General features: G+C 44.2%; 1 protein-coding gene across 2 annotated transcripts in view; it reads right to left on the reverse strand.

The window, feature by feature from the left end:
- Positions 1 to 26,486, reverse strand: part of LOC126428456 (myosin light chain 1) — a 69,634-nt gene that overhangs the window by 16,548 nt on the left and 26,600 nt on the right. For both annotated transcript variants that reach the window (XR_007576838.1, XM_050090391.1), the window contains exons 2-3: positions 21,330 to 21,357; positions 7,154 to 7,294 (exon numbers count right to left, since the gene is read on the reverse strand). Coding sequence is in view for 1 of the 2 variants with exons in the window: in XM_050090391.1 (XP_049946348.1) it covers positions 7,154 to 7,294; positions 21,330 to 21,357 (169 nt within the window). In the remaining variant the exon portion in view is untranslated. The remainder of the gene's footprint in view (positions 1 to 7,153; positions 7,295 to 21,329; positions 21,358 to 26,486) is intronic.

The following is a 26,486-nucleotide window of genomic DNA, read 5'->3' on the forward strand; positions in this document are numbered from 1 at the left end:
CATTCATTACGACTACAAAATGTTTCTGAGGCACTTTCTTGTGACTGCTGATTGATTTGGTTCGGATTACAGCAAGGTATCTGCATTTATTGCGACCGTTTCAGCGAAACAGTTGGTCTAATCTCACTTCAATTTATGAACTATAACAAAAAGGGAATATGTTAAAGATAACCACGGAGGGAAGGAAGCACAAATCGCCTGACAAAAAAATGTGAAGCACCCAAAAGGGAAGGAATGAAACTTCTCTGATTGAGAGTGTATGTGATGTTATTTCTGCGATCTGAGGAGAACTTGGCAGTAATGAGCCCACCCTCTGGCGCGGGTGCTCTCATTGATTCTGTTGCCTCGGCCTGCAACTGTTGGAAGTGCACCTCGATACCCACCCTGGACAGTGCTGACGTCCTGACTGACTCCACACGCGTTCTGTCGGAGCCTGATGTGGGGATCTAGATCTAGATGGCCACCAGAGTACTTGAAAATCGCCCAGACAGTTCATACAGGCACATTCCGTGTGTTTTTGGGCATTGTCCTGCTGAAAAATGACACCACAATACTGCCATATTAGAAGTAACACACGAGGAAGCACGATGTCCGTTACGCACTGCTGTGCCATGAGAGTTCCCTCAATCGCCACACGTCCTCACGTGAAATTGTACCCGATGGCTCCGCACGGCACGACTTCAGGACTAAGACCGACGTGCCTCGCCGAAACATTGGAAGAAAGGGACCTTTCCCCAGGTCGCTGACGGTGGTCATCCGTGGCAGTGCATAACCGCGACTCATCGCTGATCGAATTACGGCGCCTTTCGTCAGCTGGCCACTCTTTCCCGCACTGCGCCGCTCAGGCACCGCCGTTGGTGTTAGCGGCAGTGTATGCGTGGCACGACAATTCCCTAGTCTGTCTGGGATGACAGAATGTTGTTCTCGGATGGCAGTGGCAGTTGTGAAGGGGCTGCGATGTGTTCGGGGCACAAAACGGCGACCCTCCCTTCTGGTGGTCAACCAGAATCTTGATGACGAGTATATCTACCCTTATATTCCCATACAGTCCAACATTTGGTCACTGTCACGTAGGAATGCCCCACAAATATGGGTACTGCACGGCCCGACCCTCTGGCAAAGAGGAGACCCACAAAAAGCTCCTTTCGTACTCTGTCAGGTGCCGCTAAACCTGTCTCACACGAGTACACAGCATTCTCGTGTCCTTTACAATGATCGCTGTTGACGTCTCTTATTCTACCATATCTGGTAACAACACTAAACACCACCAATCCATTCTGGTGATCGTTCTACCTTTCACAGATAAATTGCAACTCTTAGTCATTTTGTACGAATACATGTACGAAGTTACATTGACATTCGACCATATCTCCTCGGTGGTGCACTTTCCTGTCGGGCAGTGCAATATGAATGTATTTGAGATTTCCACTTTCTATTACTATACATCAACCTTACTGCAAGTAAGATGCGAGACTTTTGTGTTGCATGATGCACAGAGTAAGAGACTACTTCGTGAAGGTAACACTCGATTCTTACAACATAATCAATGGCCAACACAGAATAGAGACAGTTTCTATAGATTTCTGTAAGTGCAGGATACTAAACAGTGTAGTTTGGTGAGAAAGTGACTAATGTCAGTCGGTGCTGGCGTTTTTACCATTTAATTCTTGTTTCACCTCTAGGAATGATATGTTGTGAGAAGTGCCAACAAGCTGCGAGTCCGCCTCAAGCTGTGCGTCCACCTTCGTGACCAAGACGACCTATGTCGTAGAATTCTTATTCTTGTTTGACGCGGCGAGTGTTTTTATTCTGATTCCGTACACTGGGAAGACCAAGTGCGCTGTCAGTTGACCTCAAGAACTCCTTCAGATAGTCGAATATCTGTTCCCAGGATCGGAATCAACTTCCAATAGAGCTTGCCGATCACCGCACAGAGAGCATGACAAGCACGTTGTGCTTCTGTTTCGATATTTATGTACTGGGTACTTTGTAGGCCACCCTTCCGGAGGAGTGTTCAGAAAAAAATAATGGTTTCAGTTTATGGTTATGGAGATAGTGGTGCAGTGGTTCCCAACCTTTCTGATACCCAGTACCCCAGAACGAGAAACGCCTAACGAAGTTCAACACTTAGCTACACTTCAGAGTGGAAAAAATTGACACTCATGTTTTTAAAATTACAAGAAGATAAGTAATACAGGAAGGGTCTGAAAAGTGTGCGGAATGGTCTCAGAAAATAAAGGAATCAAAAGTTGCAAGGTGTTTAAAGTGATGAGTGTTGCTACAAAACACTTAAGACATCGTCTGTAAAGTTGCTGGAATCTGAACTGTCAGCAAACGCTTCTTTGTGGCATCGCCCGATGCACCGCGGCCACACGTCATTGCAAGCTCGTATAATTACGGGAGACGAAAGCTGGCGCTACCGATACGATCCGGAGACCTTGCCACAGCGGTGTTCGTCGTCTGCCGGCTGACAAAACCCAAGACTAAGTCGATGGCGGGCGTCTTTTTGACAGCAAGGGCTCGAGCCGTCACGAATTACCACTCGAGATAGACGGCGGACACCACGACACCGAATGTCCCTTTTCCTCCAGATCGTACTGGTAGCACGAGATCTCTGCTGTAACGACGCGCATATCCAAGAACACGGTGCTTCGAGCGATTCCACAAGAAGCGTTTGCTGACAAATTCCATCAGCTATATAACCGATGTCAGAAGTGTGATGTAGCTAAAGGGTGATGACGCAGAAAGCCAGTAAAGGTATTTTGTTTGTAACCCTTGTTTCCTGTATCTGAGGCCAGTAACCAAACTTTTCAGACGCACATTCTATTTAGTCAATATTAAAACAAATAAACTCACACCTCTCTCTTTCTATTTCATTAAGTCGAGAAATATTGAGCCAATGAGACGGGCGTTACTGATTATTTCTAACACACTTTATTCACTTTCATACCTATAAATTGTCGCGAATGGAATCACTGATATGGAGACTTCTAAAGACAACAGTGGGATCTTCCCATCAATCTCTCGCAAAAATCCATAACAGGAAAACAATTACTAATAAACTTGATTATTGATGGCAAGTAAAACGCCCTTAATATGTGAACGAGGAATTTTTGTTTTCCTTGCTTCGAGCATGATTGTTAGCTCTTGTTCTTTGCTTCAGTTAAGCGTCGGTAAACTTGCAACATCTGTTAAAGTGTCCTTGCACGCCCCGATTAAGTTCCAGCTCGACTGGCGAATGAATAACTAATTAGCGAAACAAAAAGCGATACGAGAGACGCTAGAGCTGGGATTGCCGTTGCTGGAAGCCGCCGGCTTTGTACATCAATTCGTCTCACAGAGTGTGTGTGACTCCCACTGCTTTGCATCACGTGCTAATGCTGGAGTCTCGATGCAATGATCTAACTAGGAGTAACTGACACCCAGGGAAAACATCTACACCTACACGGATACTCTGCAAATCATCTTCAGTGCCTGGCAGAGGGATCTTGACCTTCACAATAGTTCTCTATTATTCCATCTCGAACAGCGCGCAGAAGAAACGAACACCTATATCTTTCCGTGCGAATTCTGATTTTCCCTTATTTTATGATGATGATGATGATGATGGTGGTGGTGGTGGTGGTGGTGATGGTGGCGACCGTTTCCCCTGCGTATGTCGGTGTCGACAAAATATTTTCGCATTCGAAGGAGAAACTTAGTTCTTCAGACTGACACTTATTTTACAATCCGTCTCGACGCTTAGCCCGTTTACTCGTATATTGAGATCGCGACTTTATGCTGAGGCAGAAGCTAGGCATTTCCGTAACTAGACCGGAGTTGGAAAATTTTGAATGTGCGAAATGCCATATGTAAGAAAACAGAGACGAACCGTTATAGAGTCACATTACAAACCAATTTGTTCGAAGGAACTCAAATTATGATATGAAACTATCATTTTTAACGTGTGACAGAACAAGTGTTGCAAAAGTTTAACAAGCTCAGGATTGAAATGAAATGCGTATGTGGCAAGGACCTCCCGTTAGGTAGAACGGTCACCTGGTGCAAGTCCTCGATGACTTGGGTGTCGATGAGCATGAAACGATCATGACGACAACACAACAGCCTGTCCTCAAGCGGAGAAGAACTCCGACCCGGCCAGGAGACGAATCCGGGCCTCTCGCCTGGTATTCCTCCGCAATCCGGGCCTCTCGCCTGCTGACCACTCAGCTATGTAGGCGAACAGTTTATAATAACGAAAGTATATAAATGAAAATTTAGGTAAAGATGTACGTGCCATGCTTCATTTCCAAGCGAGGTTACAGCATTGCCTCGCTTATTGTTGAACAGTAATACAGAATGCAGTACTGAATAGTGACACAACGAGAAATAAAAATCCCTGTATTTCGCTTCAAGAAAATCAGGCATGGCCAGTAGGTCCCTTTCTTTTCCAAAACTCAATTTGTAGGTCAGTGAAAGGTGTGTCGGTCTACAGGAAAAAAAAACATCAAATTTTGGAACTTTCAGTATTTTTCCATTTCGAGTTTCCAGTTCCTTCTCAGCCCACAGCACAGAACAACACATACCTTTAAGAGTCACTGCTTCCAACAACATCGCGATTAGCTTTCCATTGCCGATCAGCGCAAAGCCGTACCAAACGCAAAATACACTCCTTACAGTTTCTCTGTATAGGCTGACTTGGCATAACGAGAGATGCTCCTAAGGACGGCGTCTCTGGCTGGTCCGATGCAGCCCGCCACAGCTTCCCCTCCTATGCCAAGAATCTCATCCCATCTCAGACTAGCAGGTTCATTTCCAGTCGCTGTCCCCCCCCCCCCCCCCCTTCCCACAGCTCCCTCTAGTTCCGTGGAACTTATTCCGTTATGGTATAACACCTTTCCTTCATTCTGACCTCTTCTCCTTGTCTATGTTGTCCACATACGCCTTTCTTCGCCGAATCTGCGGACGAGCTCCTTCTTATCGTATCAGCCCACATTGCCAACCAAATCTCAAACGCTTCGACTCGTCTTTTTCGTGTTTCGCAGAGTCCAAGACTCACTTTCATACAACTATGTGATCTAAACGTACATTCTCAGAAATTCGTTCCTCGAATGTTCGCTAGGGTACTATGAAACTTGATTTGGCAAGGAACGGTCTCTTTGTCTGTTATATTCTGCTTCTTATACCCTCCTTGCTTCTTCCGTCGCGTCTTTTTTGCTTCCAACGTAGCATAATTTTTTGAATTCATCTAGTTCGCGATCCCCAAGTTGTTTGTGAAGTTTATCGGTTATCTCATTTTATGCCATTCCTCATTACTTTCGCCTCTGTTTGGTTTGCTCTAGATCCACAGTGTCTGGTCGCTAGACTTCATTCCACTGAACAGAAGTCGAATCGTACCATTGGCATCCTTGCACCGCGAATTTTAATACCACTTCTCAGTCTTTCTTTTATTTCCATAATTGTTTCTTCGATGTTGTAATGGTTCTTTATTTGCGTAACCATTACCACCCGCTAACCCTGTTTTTCGATACCATAGATTAATGAATATTTTTCTGCGTAATGTCTCATATTTTTCACTCTATTCAAATTTGGTTTCATTTTTATATGTGTGTACGTCGATATTTTGAGATATTGAAATCGATATAATATCTAGTGTGAATATCTTTGTACTTATTGTTAGCTTTGATGCTGGTTTGGGACTTTTTTTGGCGCGGAAGCGTACAGGGTAGTCAGGTTTGTCTGTTGAATATGAAGTCTTGACTTTGTGTTGGAAATGAAAAGATGAGTCTGAGTTGCGGACAATGAAAAATGTGAGTTTTATTAAGAGCAGTAACGGCTGCGAAATTGTATGATGAAGTAATGTTTTGAACATGCGAAAGTATTAAAAGTTTAATAAATGTGAATTTTTGTGAAAAGTGAGTGTCAAGAATTATTTTCAAGTGACCATTGTTTAAAAAAGTATGAAGCACATTGCAGTGAAAAACATAAATCATCAGATTAATCCTGAAAGATTGTCTCCGTAAGCTCTTCAGGTCGGCGTAATTAACATCCGAGTGCCTCTCGCACCGACAGCGACAGTCATGTCACCTAGACAACATTTTTAGTTACGAGCCAAAGCCAGAGCGAATTCGTCGTTGGATTACAAATACGAGATAAGTGATATTATTGTTAATTTTCTTCAGTGACTGTAATCAGTTGATGTAGCAATACCTGCCACATTAAAGACCTTTTAGTTGCGCAATAAAAAGATATTATAATGTATGCTTTGAACAGACTGCGTCCCTGCCGTGTACCATTTCTAACCAGAGTACTTATTTCTTGGCCCTCCACTCTTATTCTTCTCTCTTGGTTCTTGTATACATTGTACCGGTGTTTATAATTAAAGTGCAACTATTCGCAGAGCTCCAGTGTGGGCTGTAATTATCGTATGGCAGCGAAACTTGGTAGATATTCTAATGCTTTAATGCGGAACCGATTTACGCTGGAAAAAAATTACTTCCAGTTTCGGCCACCATGTAGAAATCTGGCGCTGAGTGTGCAAAAAAGAAATGTATCCTTATGTAATGGATTAGGATCGGGGCGTGGTAGAAAAGGTCAAACAAGTGAAAAAAGCATAATGTTGATTGTATGCTTAACCACTGCATACACAATTTGTTCAATGTGAGCACTGGAGATGTGGACGAGATACCGCACGGCGCCAGATGTGCACCTGGTACTGAATTTTCTCTAGTGTAAATCAGTTTCACATTAATGCATCTGCATATCTACGATAATTACAGCCCACACTGGAGCTACGTGAGTATATGCACTTCAATTATAATCACCCGGTCATAGCTTATAGCTATTTTCCTGAGAATTTCGAACATCTTGCACCATTGTAAATTGAACACTTTTTGTAGGAGTGAAAAACAAGAAATAAGTGTCTCTATACCAGGAAATGGAAGGTTTAATGGAACGATTCGTCACGGCAGTGCAGCGCAACCTGAATCTTCTCGCGACTGCCCCTCATACATCTGCACTGCCTTACCGTTTCTGTCACGCCCACAGTTAGGCAAATCAGCAAAATAGGTGGTGGTGGTGATTTTGATAATTAGTGGCGAGGTCATCAGCGCCCGCGATAACAGGCGTTTGAGATGTGCTTTAGTTTGGTGACTGAAGACTTTTGGTTACTTACTCTTCTTCTTGGTGCCGCCCATCTTCTCGACGATGGCCAGGGTGGGGTTGAGGTTGAGGGCGCGCAGGAGGTCGCCCAGGTAGATGGCGTCGATGGTGCCGCTTCCGTCGAAGTCGTAGACGGAGAAGGCGAAGTTCGCCCCTGCAACACGGAACAGCGCGATGCGCGCTCACTACCCCGAATGTCGCGCCTGGCCTTATTACAAATAACCTGCAACCTAGCTATTAAGACAGGTCGTATTTTCACAATATTGTCCATATGTAGATAATGAAGCGTATTTGGCTTCTTCTTGTTTAACTTGCAACTTTAAATACTTGTAACCTTAAAATTAATTAGGAAACTGAAAAACTTAAAATTAACACTTTATTTATTAAGAAGATAGGAAAATATTTACTTATTTATTCATTTAAGCTTATCAGATTAGGGTGTTCAGACCATCTCTTACACTGGAACATGGTTTCACACATACTATCCTCTTTTAGATTGTAGTTACCTAAGAAATAAGATAACTTTAATACAGTAGATAGTAATAAAATAGCACTAATATAATTAAAATATTTTAGCGTATGTGGAAAGAATGTGAATAAATAGCACGCCTAAGAACTAGTACAGTTAATACTAGCAGTACTAGTACTTCTACTGCTACCCCTATAATAATAATAATAATAATAGTGATACAGGCAGATACTAAACGCACAAAGGCTATTTCTGATGTTGCGAATTCTAATGGAAAGAAATTTAATACCCAATATGACAGTAGTTTCGGTAATTGGTGTGGTACCGTGTCAAATTCTTTTCGAAAGAAAAGAGATACTGCGCCGAGATACGCGACTTTCAGCATGTCATTCAAGAAAAGCGAAAGTTGGACGACCATTGTTTTCTAATTGGTACAAAGGATATCACTCCAGCACTGACAACGGTCGCCAGACGCCGTCGGCCGATAGGTCACAGTGCTTCCCATCTTGTTCGTCAGTCGACTCTGTCAAGGAGGTTAGAATCTGTTCTAACTTCCTTGGGCGGAGTGGATACCACGACACCTCTGTGCTCGGAGACGAGTGCTGTATTGTGGTTTTTGCTATTAAAACAACGGGAAATGAATGGAAGTGGGCTACATCCGCCTCGAAAAGAACTGGCGTGTACTGTACACTCTTTCCTCAGTTACTGGAATGACCAGAGAAGCGTTACGCTTATAGAAGAGATAAACGTTCTGTTACATGTTCGAGACGATTCTTGGTGGCGTTGAAAAGAGTGACTGCATTCTGGACAGCTTCAAATAAATTCAGCAAAACAGAATATGTCAATTAACCTTCAATGACTGTCATTCAGCATACGTGTGAAAGACAAACATAAATCTAAGAATAAAATACTCTGAAGATTTAGGCATCAAAACTGATTCGAACACACAATTTTTTGAGCTTATAATCTAGGTCTAAAATTTCCGATACAGATTTTACCTGTATTGCAGATAACATGATGCCGTAAGTGCAGACATGAAGCTGAAACGTCTAGACACCCTTAGAACATACCTAACGTAAGGTAAGATAACGTACAATTGATTATTATTAAATTTTTAAGTTGTTCGAAACTTCTGGTTCCCAATAAAGTAGAGATTTCAGACCACAGATTCCGAGTCGTATTCCACTTGCTGTATTTCTCATCCTCAGGATGTCACAAACTTCTCCTTTCGTGTACCAAACTTAAAAATTCCTCACAATCCAAGTTTTGCGCGTGGGAACGTGGCACGATTCGACTAAAGAAAACAGACTGAAATTCCGTCAACCACCGCCTGAAGTCTGTGTGTTCGGGATGAGGAGATATGGTGCACTGAGAATGCGTGCGTACTGGCGCACTGATTTGGAAAGATCGGTCGTCTTCGGTCGATGTCGGTAGCTGGTGCGACCCACTGTCACAGCTGCCTTACCGGTAGGCCTTCTTCACGCAGGACGAGTTGGCTGACGTTGACGTCAAGCTGTAATATTTTCGTGACGTTACTTCCTGATATTTCGCTTTGAGCAGCCATTGCCACACGTGCAATCCTGCTGTATCTTGGGAACGTTAGATCAAAGAATGCTCTCTGCCTCATAGGCAGAACTTGGGAGACGCCATAGTGGATTCAGTCTTTTCAGTTTGAAGCCCCTATTTGATGGATTTTATGTCCTATGAACATAGGCCTATGCCATTCCAAAGCACGAGCACATTGAGGATCACTCGTTAATGCGTCGTTATGGCTACGATTTGCTGTAATGAAATCACGGGAAATGTCGTATTGGTAGTTAAAGAATTTTCCTACTATAAATTGCGTGTTACAGAAGTGTATCATTTTGAAGCAACAGTGCACTGAAGATTCATAAAAAAAACGCGTTGTTCGAAGTAGGATTTGTTTCATAATTAAATGTCAGTTGATAAGATACTGGCGACTAAAGTCTCCACGAGATCGTAATATAAATAGAGGGGCCATACAAAACAAGTTCAGTATAGCGTAGTGGGTAGAGCTGACAAGCTACCACGGTGATTCATGTTTTGCTGTATCCAAAAAGTTTTTAGTCACCTTCGCGTTTTCTAAAAGATTGTGGGACTTCCTTATTAACTTAATATAAATACTTTCTTTAATATTCGATGTTGTGTAAATATAAGTGCATGCTTTCTCAGGAGAGAATTTGTTCGGTTTTGTGCACTTTTATAAACTGATGTCTTTACTGACTGGAAATGGAACATTTTTGCCTTATGATATGCTCATGGGTATCAAATTTTTTTATTTATAAAGGAAGGAAGGTTGGGTTTAACGTCCCGTCGACATCGCTGTCATTAGCACAAGCTCGGATGATGTCAAGGATGGGGAAGGAAATCGGCCGTGCCCTTTCAAAGGGACCATCCCGGAATTTGTCTAGAATGACTTAGGGAAATCACGGAAAACCTAAGTCTGGATAGCCGGGTTTGAACCGTCATCCTCCCGAATGCGATTCCAGTATGTTAACCACTGCGCCACCTCGCTCGAATTTGTTTATGTATACTACAGACATCAAAACGACTACTACGAGAGGTGTTAAGTAAGTAATGCAACACTTCTTTGTTCTCGCCCAATTCTGGTTGAAAAAATGCGGAATTTGTTGTGCGACATCGTGGAATATTCCCACCTCAAGCCCTGTAGTTTCATAAAGCTCCGATATGTGGCAATGCTATAAATAGCCTTCAAAATGGCATCTGTAACGAAGGTGTGTTCTTGAGTTTCTTTTGGCGGAAAATCATAGCGTCGCAGATATTCATAGACGCTTGCAGAATGTCTACGGAGACCTGGCGGTGGACAACAGCACGATGAGTCGTGGAGCGAGGTATCGGTCGTCATCGCAACAAGGTCCTGCAAACCTCTCCGATCTCCCGCGTACCAGCCGTCCGCACATACAATGTTGTAACGTGCGTACATTCTCATTCGAGGTGATGGACGGATTACAAATACCTCACTGCTCAACTTCTCCTTTTCCATGACAACCGAAGGCCTCATACAAGTCTGCGCATCCGAGAGGAGCTTACAGAATATCATTGGACTGTTCTTCCTCATTCACGCTACAGCCCGGATCTCGCACCTTCCGACTTCCATCTATTTGACCCAATGAAGGATGCGCCCTGCCGGAAGGAGTACGTGGATGATGGGAAGCACCGAGACGTTGGCTCCGACGTCGAGCAGTAGAGAGCACACGGACCCTCCCACTAGGGCGGCGTAAGGTTGTCGCATTAAGTGATGTTGCAAAATAGGATTGTGGGGAATAATGTGGTGTACTGGAACCTGCCTTCAGAAAAAAATTGTTGCATTGTTTATCGAGCGCCTCTTGTAATTGGAGAAGGGAGGAAATTGCGTTTTAAAGGAGCTAACGTAGGACTTTACGCGCGTCCATTTTAATAAACAACGTGTGCGGTTCGCGTGCCACTGGAGAGCGCCCAGCCGCAAATCACGTTAACCACCACGTTCCGTGTGACGCGGGGCGGGCGGTGCCTCATGTGGCTGGAGTCCTCGTCCACGTCAAATAGGGATGGCGGCTATCGCTGAAACAACCGGTTTCCGGTTATACCGGTCTTTTTCAACGCCAGTTTAGCCGAATTGTTAAAGCAGCTCAAAACAACCGGTTTTTGAAATAACCGATTTTCGGGGTTTTATTCCTATTATTTTATGTACTACACGTAGGAATTTATAAAAAAGATTGAAAAAATTTGGCTGTCTTAGTTTCAAGATATAAAGAAAGTTTCGCTGCTCTAAAAGCGATAAGTGTTTGAATACTACCGACTAATATGTGAACTTTTGCTCAAAAATCATGTTGTAATCGGGGATAATGCGTCTATTTGGACATTACGAATAGTCAGTGACAAAGGGTGAAAACTAAGATCGAAGAACTGTTTTTCGTGTTAACTTGCCCGTTTTCGAGGATTACAAAAAGATAGATGCACATTATGTAGACACAGGCAGCACATCAGTTAATGAATTGCTAGGTTTTCAATTTATTGCTCTCGCTATAATTTACTTGCTCTTTTATTACTCGATATAAATGGCAGACAAAACTTTAATCTTCCATCGCAAAGTCACTTCGTAAAAGTGTTTCCAGTTTAGAGTCGCTGTCATTCTGCAATACAACATGTGTCCGACGACAACGAGGAACTACAGTACAGACCCGGTGGGGACAAGTCTCGCACGCTGCACGTCCACGCGTACCTTAAGTCAGGACACAGCAACAGGGACAATTCTGTCTCAGTAATGGTTTACCAGTGATACCCTCGTTTCTGTCGGCATTGTTATTAAAATAGCACTGGTCGCTTTTCGCATTTACTATAATACCGCAATTTTTCAAAAAAATGTGTTTTACGAATAAAAATTACCCTTTTTTTAAAAAAAAACGAAAAAATTTAGCGCACTTGCCATGCCTAATTGGTATTTCGGTATTTTACCCGGTTATCAAGGAAAAATAAAAAAAAACACTTGTTATAACCGAGACCAAAAAATACCTGTTATTCGGAACTAAAATAGCGGCGGCGATTTTAACCGGTCGGTTTTTTCCATCACTAACGTCAACGTCAGCTGCCTCCGCTTTAGGAAAGCGATTGCTGGAATTGGGGCGAGGAGAGACGGCCTCGCTGGCGCCGGCGCTGCTGTAACAGTAGAAGCGGCGCGCCGGGCCGGGCTATGGCGCGTCGACGTCGGCGTCGGCAGCGCCGCCTGCGTCACGGCGTCGCGCCGGGAATAGCGGCGAGGCTTATAAGGCGGCCGCTATTCCTGGCCGCGAGAGCTGCTCTGCTCTGCGGCGTGGCGGGGGGCCGCGAGGCCGCGCGGAATTCCGCCGCCCCGCCCACTCGACGCACGGGTCGTCGCTTTCGCGAGAAACGAGACTCGCCGTCAATCCTCGGTACGTTTCTCAAGGAATACCACAAGCTATAAAAATAAGTTTCTTCAACTATGAGAAACAAGTGGAAAGTGACAACCTCAACTGGAAAATCTACTGCCAAAAATTAATGAAGTAGCTCGGTTCAGCTACGTTTGCATTACGCGAGATTACTGCTGTAGGTGATTTAAAAAGGAACGAACTACTTTGGACATTTCCATTCGGTAATGAGTTACGAAGTCAGTTTCTTGGGGAACTGAAACAGCAGGGATAGTAGTTTCATAATACGAAGCGTGTTATAAGAATGATATCGACATTTGTACGACGTAGGACTTAAACGATTTGTGAAGAGAATGGAAAACCTAAATATGTGTACCTGGATGGGATTCGAACCGTATTCTCTCCAATCTGAGTCCAGCCTCGCCTAAGATCGATATCGAGACGCCGAGAGTCCCTGCTTTATCGCACAGCCTTTCCTTTACTCATTGAAAGCTGGTGCGTTTCGTGGCGTCTCTCTGTTACACTTATCGACCCCTTTATGCACGTGGCAGAACACACAGTAACACGAGAAGCTGGAAAACTGTGTAACGCTGCAGCTGTGGACAGACAATGCGTTCTCCGTGTAGGAACAGGATAATTCTCCGGGTAGCTCCACCTTCTCCGTGTAGGAACAGGATAATTCTCCGGGTAGCTCCACCTTAACCTTCGTGCACTATTGAACATCCCGTTTCCAACTCATCGCTCGAGGAATCTTGGGCAGTACACTGCGTCACCCCTGCAGTGGGCCTCACACTCAAACTACGAGGACTCGCGCGGTATTTCAGTGTGTGGTCGCGTAAAGGACGCAGTCAGTGCTCCACCTGCACGAGCAAACCTCGCAGAGGCACCAGTACGTATCGACAACGACTTACAAAGCGCTGATACGGTCAAACGGAACGTGAGATGGCTTTTAGTGTCGTTGCTGTGGCGGTGTTCAGTCCGCAGATTGGCCCGACGACGCAGCACTGTGCGAGTCTCACCACCTGTGCACAGCTAATGCAGCCTGCATCCATCTCGGCCTGCTTCCTCGGCCTCGCCCACCAATTTCCATTTCCCACGCTTCTTTCCATTACCAATTCCTCGTTGTGTAGGATTTGTCCCTTTTTCAACCGATAACTTGTTTTAGACAAGTTGTGTCACAAGTGTCTTTTCTAGTAACGGATACAAGACGGTCCGTGTTGACCGATTGTCCGATCCATCTATCTAATCTTCAGGTGTCAAACGTTGTTGTTGTTGTTGTTGTTGTGGTGTTCAGTCCGAAGACTGATTTGATGCAGCTCTCCATGCTACTCTATCCTGTGCAAGCTGCTTCATTTCCCAGTACCTACTGCATCCTACATCCTTCTGAATCTGCTGTATTTCTCACTTGGTCTCTCTCTACGATTTTTACCCTCCACGCTGCCCTCCAGCACTAAATTGGCGATCCCTTGATACCTCAAAACATGTCCTACCAACCGATCCCTTCTTCTAGTCAAGTTGTGCCACAAACTCCTCTTCTCCCCAATCCTATTCAATACCTCCTCATTAGTTATGTGATCTACCCATCTAATCTTCAGCATTCTTCTGTAGTACCACATTTCGAAAGCTTCTATTCTCTTCTTGTCTAAACTATTTATCATCCATGTTTCACTTCCACACGTGACTACACCCAATACAAATACTTTCAGGAACGACTTCCTAGCACTTAAATCTATACTTGAGGTAAACAAATTTCTGTTCTTCAGAAACGCTTTCCTTGCCATTGCCAGTCTACATTTTATATCCTCTCTACTTTGACCATAATCAGCTATTTTGCTCCCCAAATAGCAAAACTCCTTTACTACTTTAAGTGTCTCATTTCCTAATCTAATTCCCTCAGCATCACCTGAGGTAACTCGACCACATTCCATTATCCTCGTTTTGCTTTTGTTGATGTTCATCTTATATCCTCCTTTCAAGACACTGTCCAGTCCGTTCAACTGATCTTCCAGGTCCTTTGCTGTCGCTGACAAAATTACAATGTCATTGGCGAATCTCGAAGTTTTTATTTCTTCTCCATGGATTTTAATTCCCACTCCGAATTTTTCTTTTGTTTCCTTTACTACTTGCTCAATATACAGATTGAATAACATCGAGCCCGCATCTCGTGGTCGTGCGGTAGCGTTCTCGCTTCCCACGCCCGGGTTCCCGGGTTCGATTCCCGGCGGGGTCAGGGATTTTCTCTGCCTCGTGATGGCTGGGTGTTGTGTGCTGTTCTTAGGTTAGTTAGCTTTAAGTAGTTCTAAGTTCTAGGGGACTGATGACCATAGATGTTAAGTCCCATAGTGCTCAGAGCCATTTGAACCATTTTTGAATAACATCGGGGAGAGGCTACAACCCTGTCTCACTCCCTTCCAAACCACTGCTTTCCATTCATGCCCCTCGACTCTTATAACTACCATCTAGTTTCTGTACAAACTGTAAATAGCCTTTGGCTCACTGTATTTGACCCCTACCACCTTCAGAATTCGAAAGAGAGTATTCCAGTCAACATTGTCAAAAGCTTTCTCTAAGTCTACAAAAGCTAGAAACGCAGGTTTGCATTTTCTTAATCTTTCTTCTAAGATAAGTCGTAGGGTCAGTATTACCTCACGTATTCCAATATTTCTAGGGAATCCAAACTGATCTTCCCCGAGGTCGGTTTCTACCAGTTTTTCCATCCGTCTGTAAAGAATTCGCGTTAGTATTTTGCAGCTGTGACTTAATAAACTGATAGTTCTGTAATTTTCACATCTGTGAAAACCTGCTTTCTTTGGGATTGGAATTATTATATAACTTCTTGAAGTCTGAAGGTATTTCCCCTGTCTCATACATCTTGCTTACCAGGTGGTAGAATTTTGTCAGGGCTGACTCTCCCAAGGCTTTCAGTAGTTCTAATGGAATGTTGTCTACTCCCAGGGCCTTGTTTCGTCTTAGGTCTTTCAGTGCTCTGTCAAACTCTTCACGCAGTATCGTATCTCCCATTTCATCTTCATATACATCCTCTTCCATTTCCATAATATTGCCCCCAAGTACCTCGCCCTTGTATAGACCCTCTACATACTACTTTCACCTTTCTGCTTTCCCTTCTTTGCTTAGAACTGGGTTTCCATCTGAGCTCTTGATATTCATACGTTTCTTTTTTCTCCAAAGGTCTCTTTAATTTTCCTGTAGGCAGTATCTATCTTACCCCTAGTGAGATAAGCCTCTACATCCTTAAATTTATCCTCTAGCCGTCCCTGCTTAGCCATTTTGCACTTTGTGTCTCATTTTTGAGACGTTTGTATTCCTTTTTGCCTCCTTCATTTACTGTATTTTTATATTTTCTCCTTTCATCAATTAAATTCAATATTTCTTCTGTTACCCAAGGATTTCTACTATCCCTCGTCTTTTTACCTACTTGATCCTCTGCTGCCTTCACTATTTCATCTCTCAAAGCTACCCATTCTTCTTCTGCTTTATTTCTTTCCCCTCATTCCTGTCAATTGTTCCCTTATGCTCTCCCTGAAACTCTGAACAACTTCTGGTTTAGTGAGTTTATCCAGGTCCCATCTCCTTAAATTCCCACCTTTTTGCAATTTCTTCAGTTTTAGTCCACAGTTGGCAACCAATAGATTGTGGTCAGAGTCCACATATGCGCCAGGAAATGCCTTAAAATTTAAAACCTGGTTCCTTAATCTCTGTCTTACCACTATATAATCTATCTGAAACCGTCCAGTATCTCCAGGCCTCTTCCATGTATACAACCTTCTTTCATGATTGTTGAACCAAGTGTTAGCTATGATTAAGTTATGCTCTGTGCAAAATTCTACCAGGCGGCTTCCTCTTTCATTTCTTATCCCCATTCCATATTCACCCACTACGTTTCCTTCTCTTCCTTTTCCTACTATCGAATTCCAGTCTGCCATGACTATTAAATTTGCATCTCCATTCATAATCTGAATAATTTCTTTTATCTCATCATACATTTCATCAATCTCTTCGTTATCTGCGTAGGTAATTGGTGTATAAACTGATACTATTGTGGTAGGCATGGGCTTCGTGTCTATCTTAGCCAAAATAATGCGTTCACTATGCTGTTTGTAGTAGCTAACCCTCACTCCTATTTTTTTATTCATTATTAAACCTACTCCTGCATTACCTCTATTTGATTTTGTATTTATAACCCTGTAATCACCTGACCAAATGTCTTGTTCCTCCTGCCACCGAACTTCACTAATTCCCACTATATATAACTTTAACCTATCCATTTCCCTTTTTAAATTTTCTAACCTACCTGCCCGATTTAGCGATTTGACATTCCACGCTCCGATCCGTAGAACGCCAGTTTTCTTTCTCCTGATAACAACGTCCTCCTGAGTAGTCCCCGCCCGGAGTTCCGAATTATTTTACCTCCGGAATATTTTACCCAAGTGGACAGGATCATTTAACCATACAGTAAAGCTGCATGCCCTCGCGAAAAATTGCGGCTGTAGTTTCCCCTTGCTTTCAGTTGTCAACTATATCATCACAATCCGAAAGCTTATATTTTTTTGTTCTCTGAACCGCCTGTCGTCAGTGTCTCGCTTCCATAAGAGGCGACACACCAGACAAATACCTTCAGGAAAGACTATTGGGAAGCAATAAAAAAATTTAACACGGCAACCGAGATAGCTTTTTCCTTCATATCACTTCAGAAAAGACACCCTAACACCTAAATTTTTACTCGATGTCAATAAATTTCTCTTCCTCAGAAGTGATTTTTCTCGCTTTTGCCAGTGTGCATTTTACCTACCCTCTACTTCGGCCTTTTTTGATGTTCATCTTATAACTTTATTTCGAGACACTATCCATTGTGCTGAACTGATCTTCCGACTCCTTTGCCACTTCTAACCGAATTACGATGTCTTCGGCAAGTTTTCATTTCTTCTCCGTGACTTCAGTCACATTTTTAGTTTCCTGCTCGTTTTGTTTACTGTACAGACTGAATAACATAAGGGATATTATTTAACCACATCTCATCCGCTCGTCAACTGCTGGGTCCCGCTCATGCCCTTGGACTCGGCCTGACTTCTGTGCAAGTTGTAAGCACCCTTTCGCTCCCTGTACTTTATCCTGCTATCCTGAGAATTCCAAACAGCGCGTTCAAGTCGACAATGTCAAAAAGCTTTATCACCGACGCGTGCAGAATCAGCCAATTTCTAGCATAGACCACCATCTGCAGCAAGTTCAGTTGCGAGAAAAGCTTAGCAGAACATCGCACATAAGCGTTTGCTGCCACACAGAGGTGTGCTTACAGCCTCGAACAGTTTCGCAAAAAGGAAATTGTTCCTTTGAGAGCATTGTGACAATGTTTCTCTTTGTAGTGCGTTGACATTTTAGGGCGGAACTTGTGTTTCAGCAAGAGTCAACCAACATGTTACTCCCTTTCCAAATCCGTCTCACGAAATGACGATGGCGGGAGAAAAGGAGGAAAATTATAATATCCTCCACCACAGACCGTATCATAGCTTGTGGAATATAGTTGTAGATATATACTTCCATTGTTGGCAGGGGTTTTAAATGTAATATTCGTGTAGTTCGGAAAAGTCAACTTAAAAGAGAAAAGCAGAGCTGTATTTTTTTTCCATCAATTCTGCTTTAGTGTATTTCTTTCATAGGGAAAATGAATAATAGCAGCCGGTGCATGTTCTTAGAAACACCTATTCCTCGCAAACATCTTCTTTGCGTGGAACAGTTTAATACAGGTTATGGCAAGAAGCACCCACTGCCCCACGCTTTAACTCGGGGCGCCGATGCAGGCAGTACTTCGCTACCCTACGCCTGGTTTTAGGAGTAACCCATGCCATGGGGGGCAGAGCCCTTGCTCTGACGTCTGTAACAACAGCTCGCTGAGAGTTTCCATGGTGCTCCCACGCTAACGAAACAAATCTTTGAACGAAACAAACCTGTGTGCGAAACAAACCCGTGAGAAGCGAAAGACTCTTCCAGTCGGCCCGCCTGTTGAACACGAATCGTCACCGCAGGACTAATGCTCAAGAGTCGAGCGAGAAGTGTTTAACACTTCAAAGAATTCTTCGCACGAATCAAAAACGTCTTCCTGTGGGTCTTAACTAAACACCGATTCCCTTATGCGGTGCTTGTGTCAGGAAAATTCTTTACATCATAGAACGAGTTTTAACAACAAGTACTGCAATTTTTCATTTGGGCTCGTGGTCAACGAGTATTTCGCTCGTTTCCAGGAAACGGAATACAATGCTTTCTGGTTGCATAATTTGGATAAAGAGAAATTTGCGATACTACTCGTCTGCTTTGGCCAACAAACAACGTACGTCGTAAAAAATATGGCGACTATAACGTCATTTCAATGGGTATTTTCGCAAAGCAGCCGTCAACTGGACCGTCGCACGCACGCTCGGGGTAACACGGTGCGGAGAGCACAGGCGGGTTGGCAGGTGCACCAGTAGGCGGCGGGGACGCGGCGTGGCGTGGCGCGGCGCGGGCACTGCGAGCCACAGCGGTGCTCCACGCCTGGACCTGAGTGACAGCTGGGTTTCTCAAGGTGATGCACCACAGCTCGTAAATATTTTTAAAATATATACTTCACCGTCAAGAGCTGATGATAAATACTTCTCTGTTACAAGCAGTTTCGGTTTTCAGACTATCCTGTATACCGAGGGAGATGAACATGAAATATCAAATGAATTTCGTGTATTATCTTCTTTGGTATATAGGATACCTGATGATACTACATGTTCGGCCGTGGTGGCCGAGCTGTTCTAGGCGCTTCAGTCCGGAACTACGCGGCTGCTACGGTCGCAGGTTCGAATCCTGCCTCGGGCATGGATGTGTGGTGATGTCCTTAGGTTAGTTAGGTTTAAGTAGTTCTAAGTTTAGGGGACTGATGACCTCAGATGTCAAGTCCCATAGTGCTTAGAGCTATTTGAACTTTTTGATAATTCATGAAATGTGAAATGGAGTTCGTGTATTCTCTCTTTTGGAATACAAGGTACCTGACGAGTGTCTGAAGACTGTAACTGCTCGTAATAGACAAGTATTTGTTCTGCGCTCTTGGCGGTGAACTCTGACGCTTCTCAAAAGACCACTAGTTGTTCACGGGAGAACTGGCACAGTTGCAGGGCTCGAGTTTGGTGACGCCTTGTGTCGTGTGCATCGCTCTGTTACCTCGGCTCTCGGTTATCAATCAGCTGCCGACAATTACCGTCTGTGACACAGCCAGTAAACCCAGCACCCCTGACTCTTCAAAGAATTCAGCTCCCACTTTTAAAACAGCTTCAAAAGACTGAATACTAAGCACATAAATGAGAAAAAGTTCAGAAAAGTTTCGAAATTTGGTTTAACCTTTGTTGGAAGTTGCAGTGTGTTCTCATTATCAATCTCTCGACGACTGTAATCCGAGAAATTTCCACTTCATTTTAAGCAAAAGCTGACTTTCCACGCATCTAAATGTTTATGATGATACGATATCTCGTGAGCCACGTGTTTAGAACGATATAATTTTGGTGGTACCTGCAGTGGTATATGCGGATATGGTCTTCAAAGTGTGAGTTAGTAGTAAGAAATTAAAAATCGTTCCTGATGCTAAACTTTCACCGAATGTGTAAGTTGCGATAAAAAAGTTTCCGTTGGAAGGCCGCATAATGAGAATCGGTGTGCCAACCAGGGAAAATTGGCGTTATTATTGAGCCAACCATCGCACCGATGCACCAGGTTGAAGATACCCGTTTGGTAGAACACTGAGTCCTGCTGCGTGAAGAAGTTCGCAACTGCCTGCTGCACAGCCTCGTCCGACAGGAGTCGTCGACCCTTCGAGACATTTTTAATGGAACGAAGGCGTGATAATCGCACTGGGAGAGTTCAGCACTATACGGCGGGTGCTCGAGCTGGAGTAACTTCTGACTGACTTGGTAATAGCGTCGCCGTAGTTCACGTTTCTGCATTTACGGAACGCACGTCGGAGAGACACGGATGCCACACTGATTCGTCGGTTACATGTCGGTGCTGCTCACATACCCACACAGGAATCGCGCTACTTTACGTATACGCTACAGGAACGCTCTCAAACGGAAACCCTTAACGCCGTTTCGTAGGAAACCGTGATTTCTTTTGGTATAATAAATAAACAAGCATCGTTCGGATGACTTCTTTTATTACTGACTACCGGTTTCAGTCTGCGTGGTACATCACCTTCAGGTCTGTAGCCGCACAAGTGCAATTTGTGAAAAGAAGTCATCCAGACGGCGTTTGTTTATTTACTGTAAGGATATACCTCTTAATGGGTAGGTTAGGGGAGCAATTTAATTTTCAGATTTCGGTCAATAATTATCCCAAATACTGGTAATGGAATTTTTGTTGCCCCTGCCAGTCGAGCTGGAGTGGGAGGGTGGACGGTGGCACAGGTTAGCCGGCTGTTGAGACGGGCTGTTGTATGCTTTGTTTCTCAGTAAGGTATGTTTGTTTTGCGGAGTGTGCGAGGCTAAATGTGAACCTGCTTAGGGAAGTAATACGACAGCTACGATCCTAGAAAGCGAACTCAGTTCTGCACGCTGACGGGGGAGGTGTGGGCGTACTCGGAACAGCTGCCAGCTGCTGCTGCCGCCGGAGCCTCGCGTCGCCTCCTCGAAGCTGCGAGCCAGAGACGGCCCCACAGGTTTCCCTACTCGACTGTCAGTCGCTTTGTTGTTACGTTCCACGCTGCACTAGGTCTACTGAAAAAGCTCTGGACAGCTGGAAGGCTCGTGCTGCTCCTACCCTGATGGACACCGTGCGGTACTTACGTTCAATATCCCTGGCGCTCAGGTCCGTCTGTGAACAGAAAAAGAGAAATTACAGTTAGTAACCAGTACCGAACTTTTGGCCGGTCGCGCGTTTACTCTAGCACCCAAACACACAATCGTACTTGCTGAGTATCTGCACAGTGCATTGGTAAAGAGCAGGGCAGTGGATAGGTTTCGTGGTCGGCGAAGTATACTGTAGTAGCGGGTGTGGTAGAATCAAGCTGAACAACGTGTGCCACTCGAGCCCATCCCTGGACCTAGTGAGACCGGTTGGAGTGTCGGCGTCTACTGTCTGTGAGACGAAGCTCAGTACTCGATGTGTGTGTGTCTCCGGTTTTTTACAACGCCAGTTTAACCGAACTGTTAAAACTGCCGAAAACAACCGTTTTCTGAAATTACCGATTTTCAGTTTCTTATTCCTTTTATTTTCTGCAATAAACGGAGAAATCGAACGAAGATCGAAAAACTTTGATTCCCTCAGTTTCAAGTTACACAGAATCAAGATATTTAATTAAACAGGCCAATAAAAGAAAACTTAGTCCGTCAAGTGGTAAGTGGATTACTGCTACAAAAAATCACCGGTACTCTTCTGGTGATTGTAATTTTTTGAAACTCTGCTCAAAAATCATGTTGTAATGGGGGATCATACCACTATTTAGGCGTTACGAATAGTCAGTGCTGAAGGGTGAAAACTGAGCCTGAGGAACTCTATTTTTCGTGGTAATTTGTCCGTTTTCTAAGGCTACAAGGAGGTAAAGGCATGTTACATAGCCAGAGGCAGCAGGTCCGTTGCTTTCTATTTTTATTGTAAACTATGAAGGAACTCTTAAGTTTTTTTCCTGTATTATGTAACAAGTTTGTAGTGGCTCCTCTCGTTTTTAATCTTTTAAAGCAGATGTACTTCACTGATATCACATTTCGTGAAATACTTCCAGACTAGTGATAGTACCATTCTGTAATACGAATGATGTCCGACGACGACAGTGAGAAACTACCCCGTAAACCAGATGGAGCAAGTCGTGCAAACTGCACGTACACACACAGCATGTAAGAGGCCACGCCACATGGTAGGAGGTACATTATTGTCTCAGCAATGCTCTACTAATTCTTATGTCATGTGTTTGAAAAATAGCACTGATAGCTTTTCTCATTTTCTATGATAATACAATGATTTAAAGCAATGCAAATTTTACGAATAAGAACTACTCGTTCTTTAAATAAGGGATTATAAGAAACGAACACTTTTAGCACTGTTGCTAAGCTAATTGCTGCTTCGGTTATTTTACCCGGTTATTGGTAAAAAAGAAAAACACCTGTTACAACCGAGACCAAACAAATACCCAGAAATACAGGCTATTCAGAACTAAAATACCGGTATCGGTTTTAACCGGTCGGTTCTTGCCAGTCCGCAGCTCTTGGTCGTGCGGTAGCGTTCTCGTTTCCCGCGCCCGGGTTCCAGGGTTCGATTACCGGCGGAGTCAGGGATTTTCTCTGCCTCGTGATGACTGGGTGTTGTGTGCTGTCCTTAGGTTAGTTAGGTTTAAGTAGTTCTAAGTTCTAGGGGACTGATGACCATAGATGTTAAGTCCCACAGTGCTCAGAGCCATTTGAACCATTTGGTTCTTGCCACGGCCCGGTCTAGCGACCGCCGCTCTGCGAGGAGGCAGGCACGCACAAACTGCTGGCAAACTATCGTACGAAACTTGCCTTTCTGTTGCTTGAAACCGTTTCCCTGCTTCGCAGCCCGCGGGCTGGTGGCTCGCGTCGCTGCCTTTACAACCCGGGTTCCTGGGCTCGATAACGAACGGGTCGGGGATTTTCTTGGCTCGGGTACTGGCTGCTTGTATCGCCTTAATTATCTCGTCTTCATCGTAAAGACGAGCAGGTCGAAGAAGTGGCTTCAAGCAGAAAGAAAGAGTTGCATCGGGCGGCCCAGCATCCTGAGGTGTCGCCTGCCGCAGAATATAATGCCACGCGGTCTTTTCATTTCACTGTTTCTCAAAATACCCGGTTTTAAAATTTGAAACACTTTCTGCACGTGTGTTTGAAACAATTGTGGAAACATTTTTTCCAGTCCGACATAGGTCGCTCAAAAAATATGGTTTCGATTATATTCGAGAGTTTCCTGATGTGAGTAAAATCACTGTCCGTGAAACTGTTGTTCGACGTAAGACGATAAAAATACTCTCTAGGTGATAAATAATGTGAGTTGCGACAATAAGACATTAGTTCCGCTTCTTCTTCTTCAAATAATCGATGTTTCCACGCGCTATGCGAAAGGTGTCATTGGCACGATGAAGAACGGTGCGATATTTTCGGCTGTTTTCTTCTGGATTCATCGACGATTTGTCACAAACGGATTGTTGTTTACTATTCAGAGTTAACAGTTCTTCGAGCCTCTAAAGCAATGGCCGTGACACGTTCAGTGCAACCAAACAGACGAGTCACCATTTCCTTCGAAATGCTTCCTTAGCGAGACACTTTTGGTGTTCCGAGTTGATCCGAAAGCCACAAAACAGCTGAATGCCATGAAGGTTCGACCCGCGCGAATAAACCCTCGTTTCGCCTCCCGTGCACAGGTTTGGCGTCTGCTCGACTGCAGTCCCGCCGAAAGACGTGCCGTGCCGAGCCCCCGTCTTCGACCTTGTCTGGAACGGCTTCTGTGTCTTGGGGACACAACAGCTGACTGTGGTCGAACTTTCTGCAGTTTGCCGGTCGCGCACGAAGAAATTCTGCAAACGATGTGGAGTCTTTTGCGAATAAGATGGATTAACAGTAAATTTTAAATGTTTGTGAAATCTTATGGGACTTAACTGCTGATGTGATCAGTCCCTAAGCTTACACACTATTTAACCTAAATTATCCTAAGGACAAACACACACACCCATGCCCGAGGGAGGACTCGAACCTCCGCCGGGATCAGCCGCACAGTCCATGACTGCAGCGCCTTAGACCGCTCGGCTAACAGTAAATTAAACGACTCGATCCTAGGTATTGCCTTTCATTTAGACCTTAACAAAAATAGTAAAAAAATCAATCAACTAAAACACTGAAATGAATTTTCCGTTTCTTCACATCACAGCATATTGCAACCCTCACTGTAGACAAAATTCCACGCCAGTTACTGAACTGCAGTAACTTCGAGCATAAACATTCCGGATTAAGTGCCCGTAAGATTCGCGTGCCCGGGGTTCCGTAAAAGTTAACTTATTATAGTTCATCCATCCTGGGAATCGAGAATTAGACGATTTTTGCCTGTTTTCGATATCGATACTGCGAAGATATCGGTCCCGAAATTTCCAAGAATTCCGAGAATGTTTTAAGTCTAAATTTATTGTGTAATTTTGGATTTGCTGTTGCAACTTTCATTTATTTTATTAATTTTGGAGTTTTATTAACACGGTATGCTAACTGGCAGTTACGTATGTTGACTTCATCTGCTCTCATTTCTGCTATTATTTCTCGTAAAATTTGACGGAAGTCTCCAGAGAAGAAAACGGCACAGCCGGCGATAAGGCTGTTGTTGCGGGGACATCGGACCTCATCCCGAACAATGGAAGTGCGGCCTTGCGCGAGTTACCGATACTACTTTGCTCTGAAACATTACAGATGCCGTGCCAGTCGTTAGGCACAGACTGCCAGCGCGGCAGTGTGGCGGCCTGCCCTTCGCTTATCACCGCTAGGTGTCAGGAGCACCGTTTCCACAGCGGCAGACGACTCTGTTTCAAAGTAGCTCAGCCAGTTAGCACGAAATATTTGTAAATTACGTACGCAGGCCTCTCTTACGGATCACTTTACCTATTACTGTCAACCAGATCAGAAACCCCAGATTAGTTGCTGAGACTTTTCACAGCTTACGAATGTAATGTAGCTTCGTAATGGCAAAGAAATATGACAAATGAATTGTGCGATATAATTGCAAATTAACAGTTTTGGCGTTTTCCTTTACTTGTATTGTGCACCGTCGCTTCTTGCCAAATTTTGCGATTCTAGGTCAGTAGGAAGCACCCTATCATTTTCGACGACTGAGTTTGCGAGCACCAAGAAATTTCGATATCTTTCGATTGTATTGGCTCAGAGGCTTAAATTTTTACACTGCCGAGGAGCTGTAGACTTTAGTACGTGACATAAATTTCAGTTCGACACGTCTATTCGTTCCTGACGAAAAGGGATCTCAATAGTCGGACAGACGTCAGACAGACAAGGAAGTGATCCTATAAGGGCTCCTTTTTTACTGTTGAGGTACAGAATGCTAGAGATGACAAAATTTAAAGCGACGGCAGTGTGCCATCCCAGTTGCGTGGTATACTGACAGCTTGTGAGAAAGAGTTAGAAGGCCGTCCTTGGGAGACGTCGGTGCCGAGTGAAATTGAGAGGTCGTTACGACGAGGCCGGCCGAGCTTTGGCGAGCAGCCGCTGGCACAGGCTGGCAGGCGCAGCCGTCAATGAGCTAGCTGGCCGGCCGGCCGGCCAAAAGCAGGCAGCGGCTGGCGGCTGCGTCTGGCCGCCGCCTCTACCCCGCGCTATTCCCGTCCCGCGTGCGGCGGAATGCGCCCACCGCGCACCTCACCTCACCACACCACACTAGCCCGAATGCTCTGGCAGGAACTCAGGCGCCAGAAGGGTCGCTCCGATACCGTCCCTTACCTTAGCCAGTATAATCTACGCTCAGAAATAAATTGTTACGCGACAAGATCGGTCGCTTCTCGAAGTGCGACCCCAAAAAACTAGTCAGACTTGGAGATCGTTTTACCCCAACTCTGACTTTCAACTAAGCACATCTTCTTCAACACGATTGAAATATAATTCATCATCTCCAAATATACGTAAAACTTATTTTAGTACATCTTGTACTTTTCGAGATATAACGGTTTAAATTACTCTTAAATTACTTTCCTCCTTTACAACGGGTGTTTCGATATTATGAACAGTTAATGAAATATAACACATATCGGCAGATGTTCATCCAGCGATCGGTTACAAATGTTCTTTATGTGTCAGCATGAAAATCTAATGAAAGGGAGCGGAGCGGACAGTTTTAGATTTTTCCGTTCGAAATGTGCATTTCTACGCCAGTTTGTCAAGTTGAGGTACTCGTTTTTTCGTGTCTAAAAAGCCCGTCCCTTGCTACGTTTCTGGCCTAATTCAATCGAGAGG

This window comes from Schistocerca serialis, chromosome 12 (assembly GCF_023864345.2).
Source record: "Schistocerca serialis cubense isolate TAMUIC-IGC-003099 chromosome 12, iqSchSeri2.2, whole genome shotgun sequence".
NCBI classification, from domain to species: domain Eukaryota; kingdom Metazoa; phylum Arthropoda; class Insecta; order Orthoptera; family Acrididae; genus Schistocerca; species Schistocerca serialis.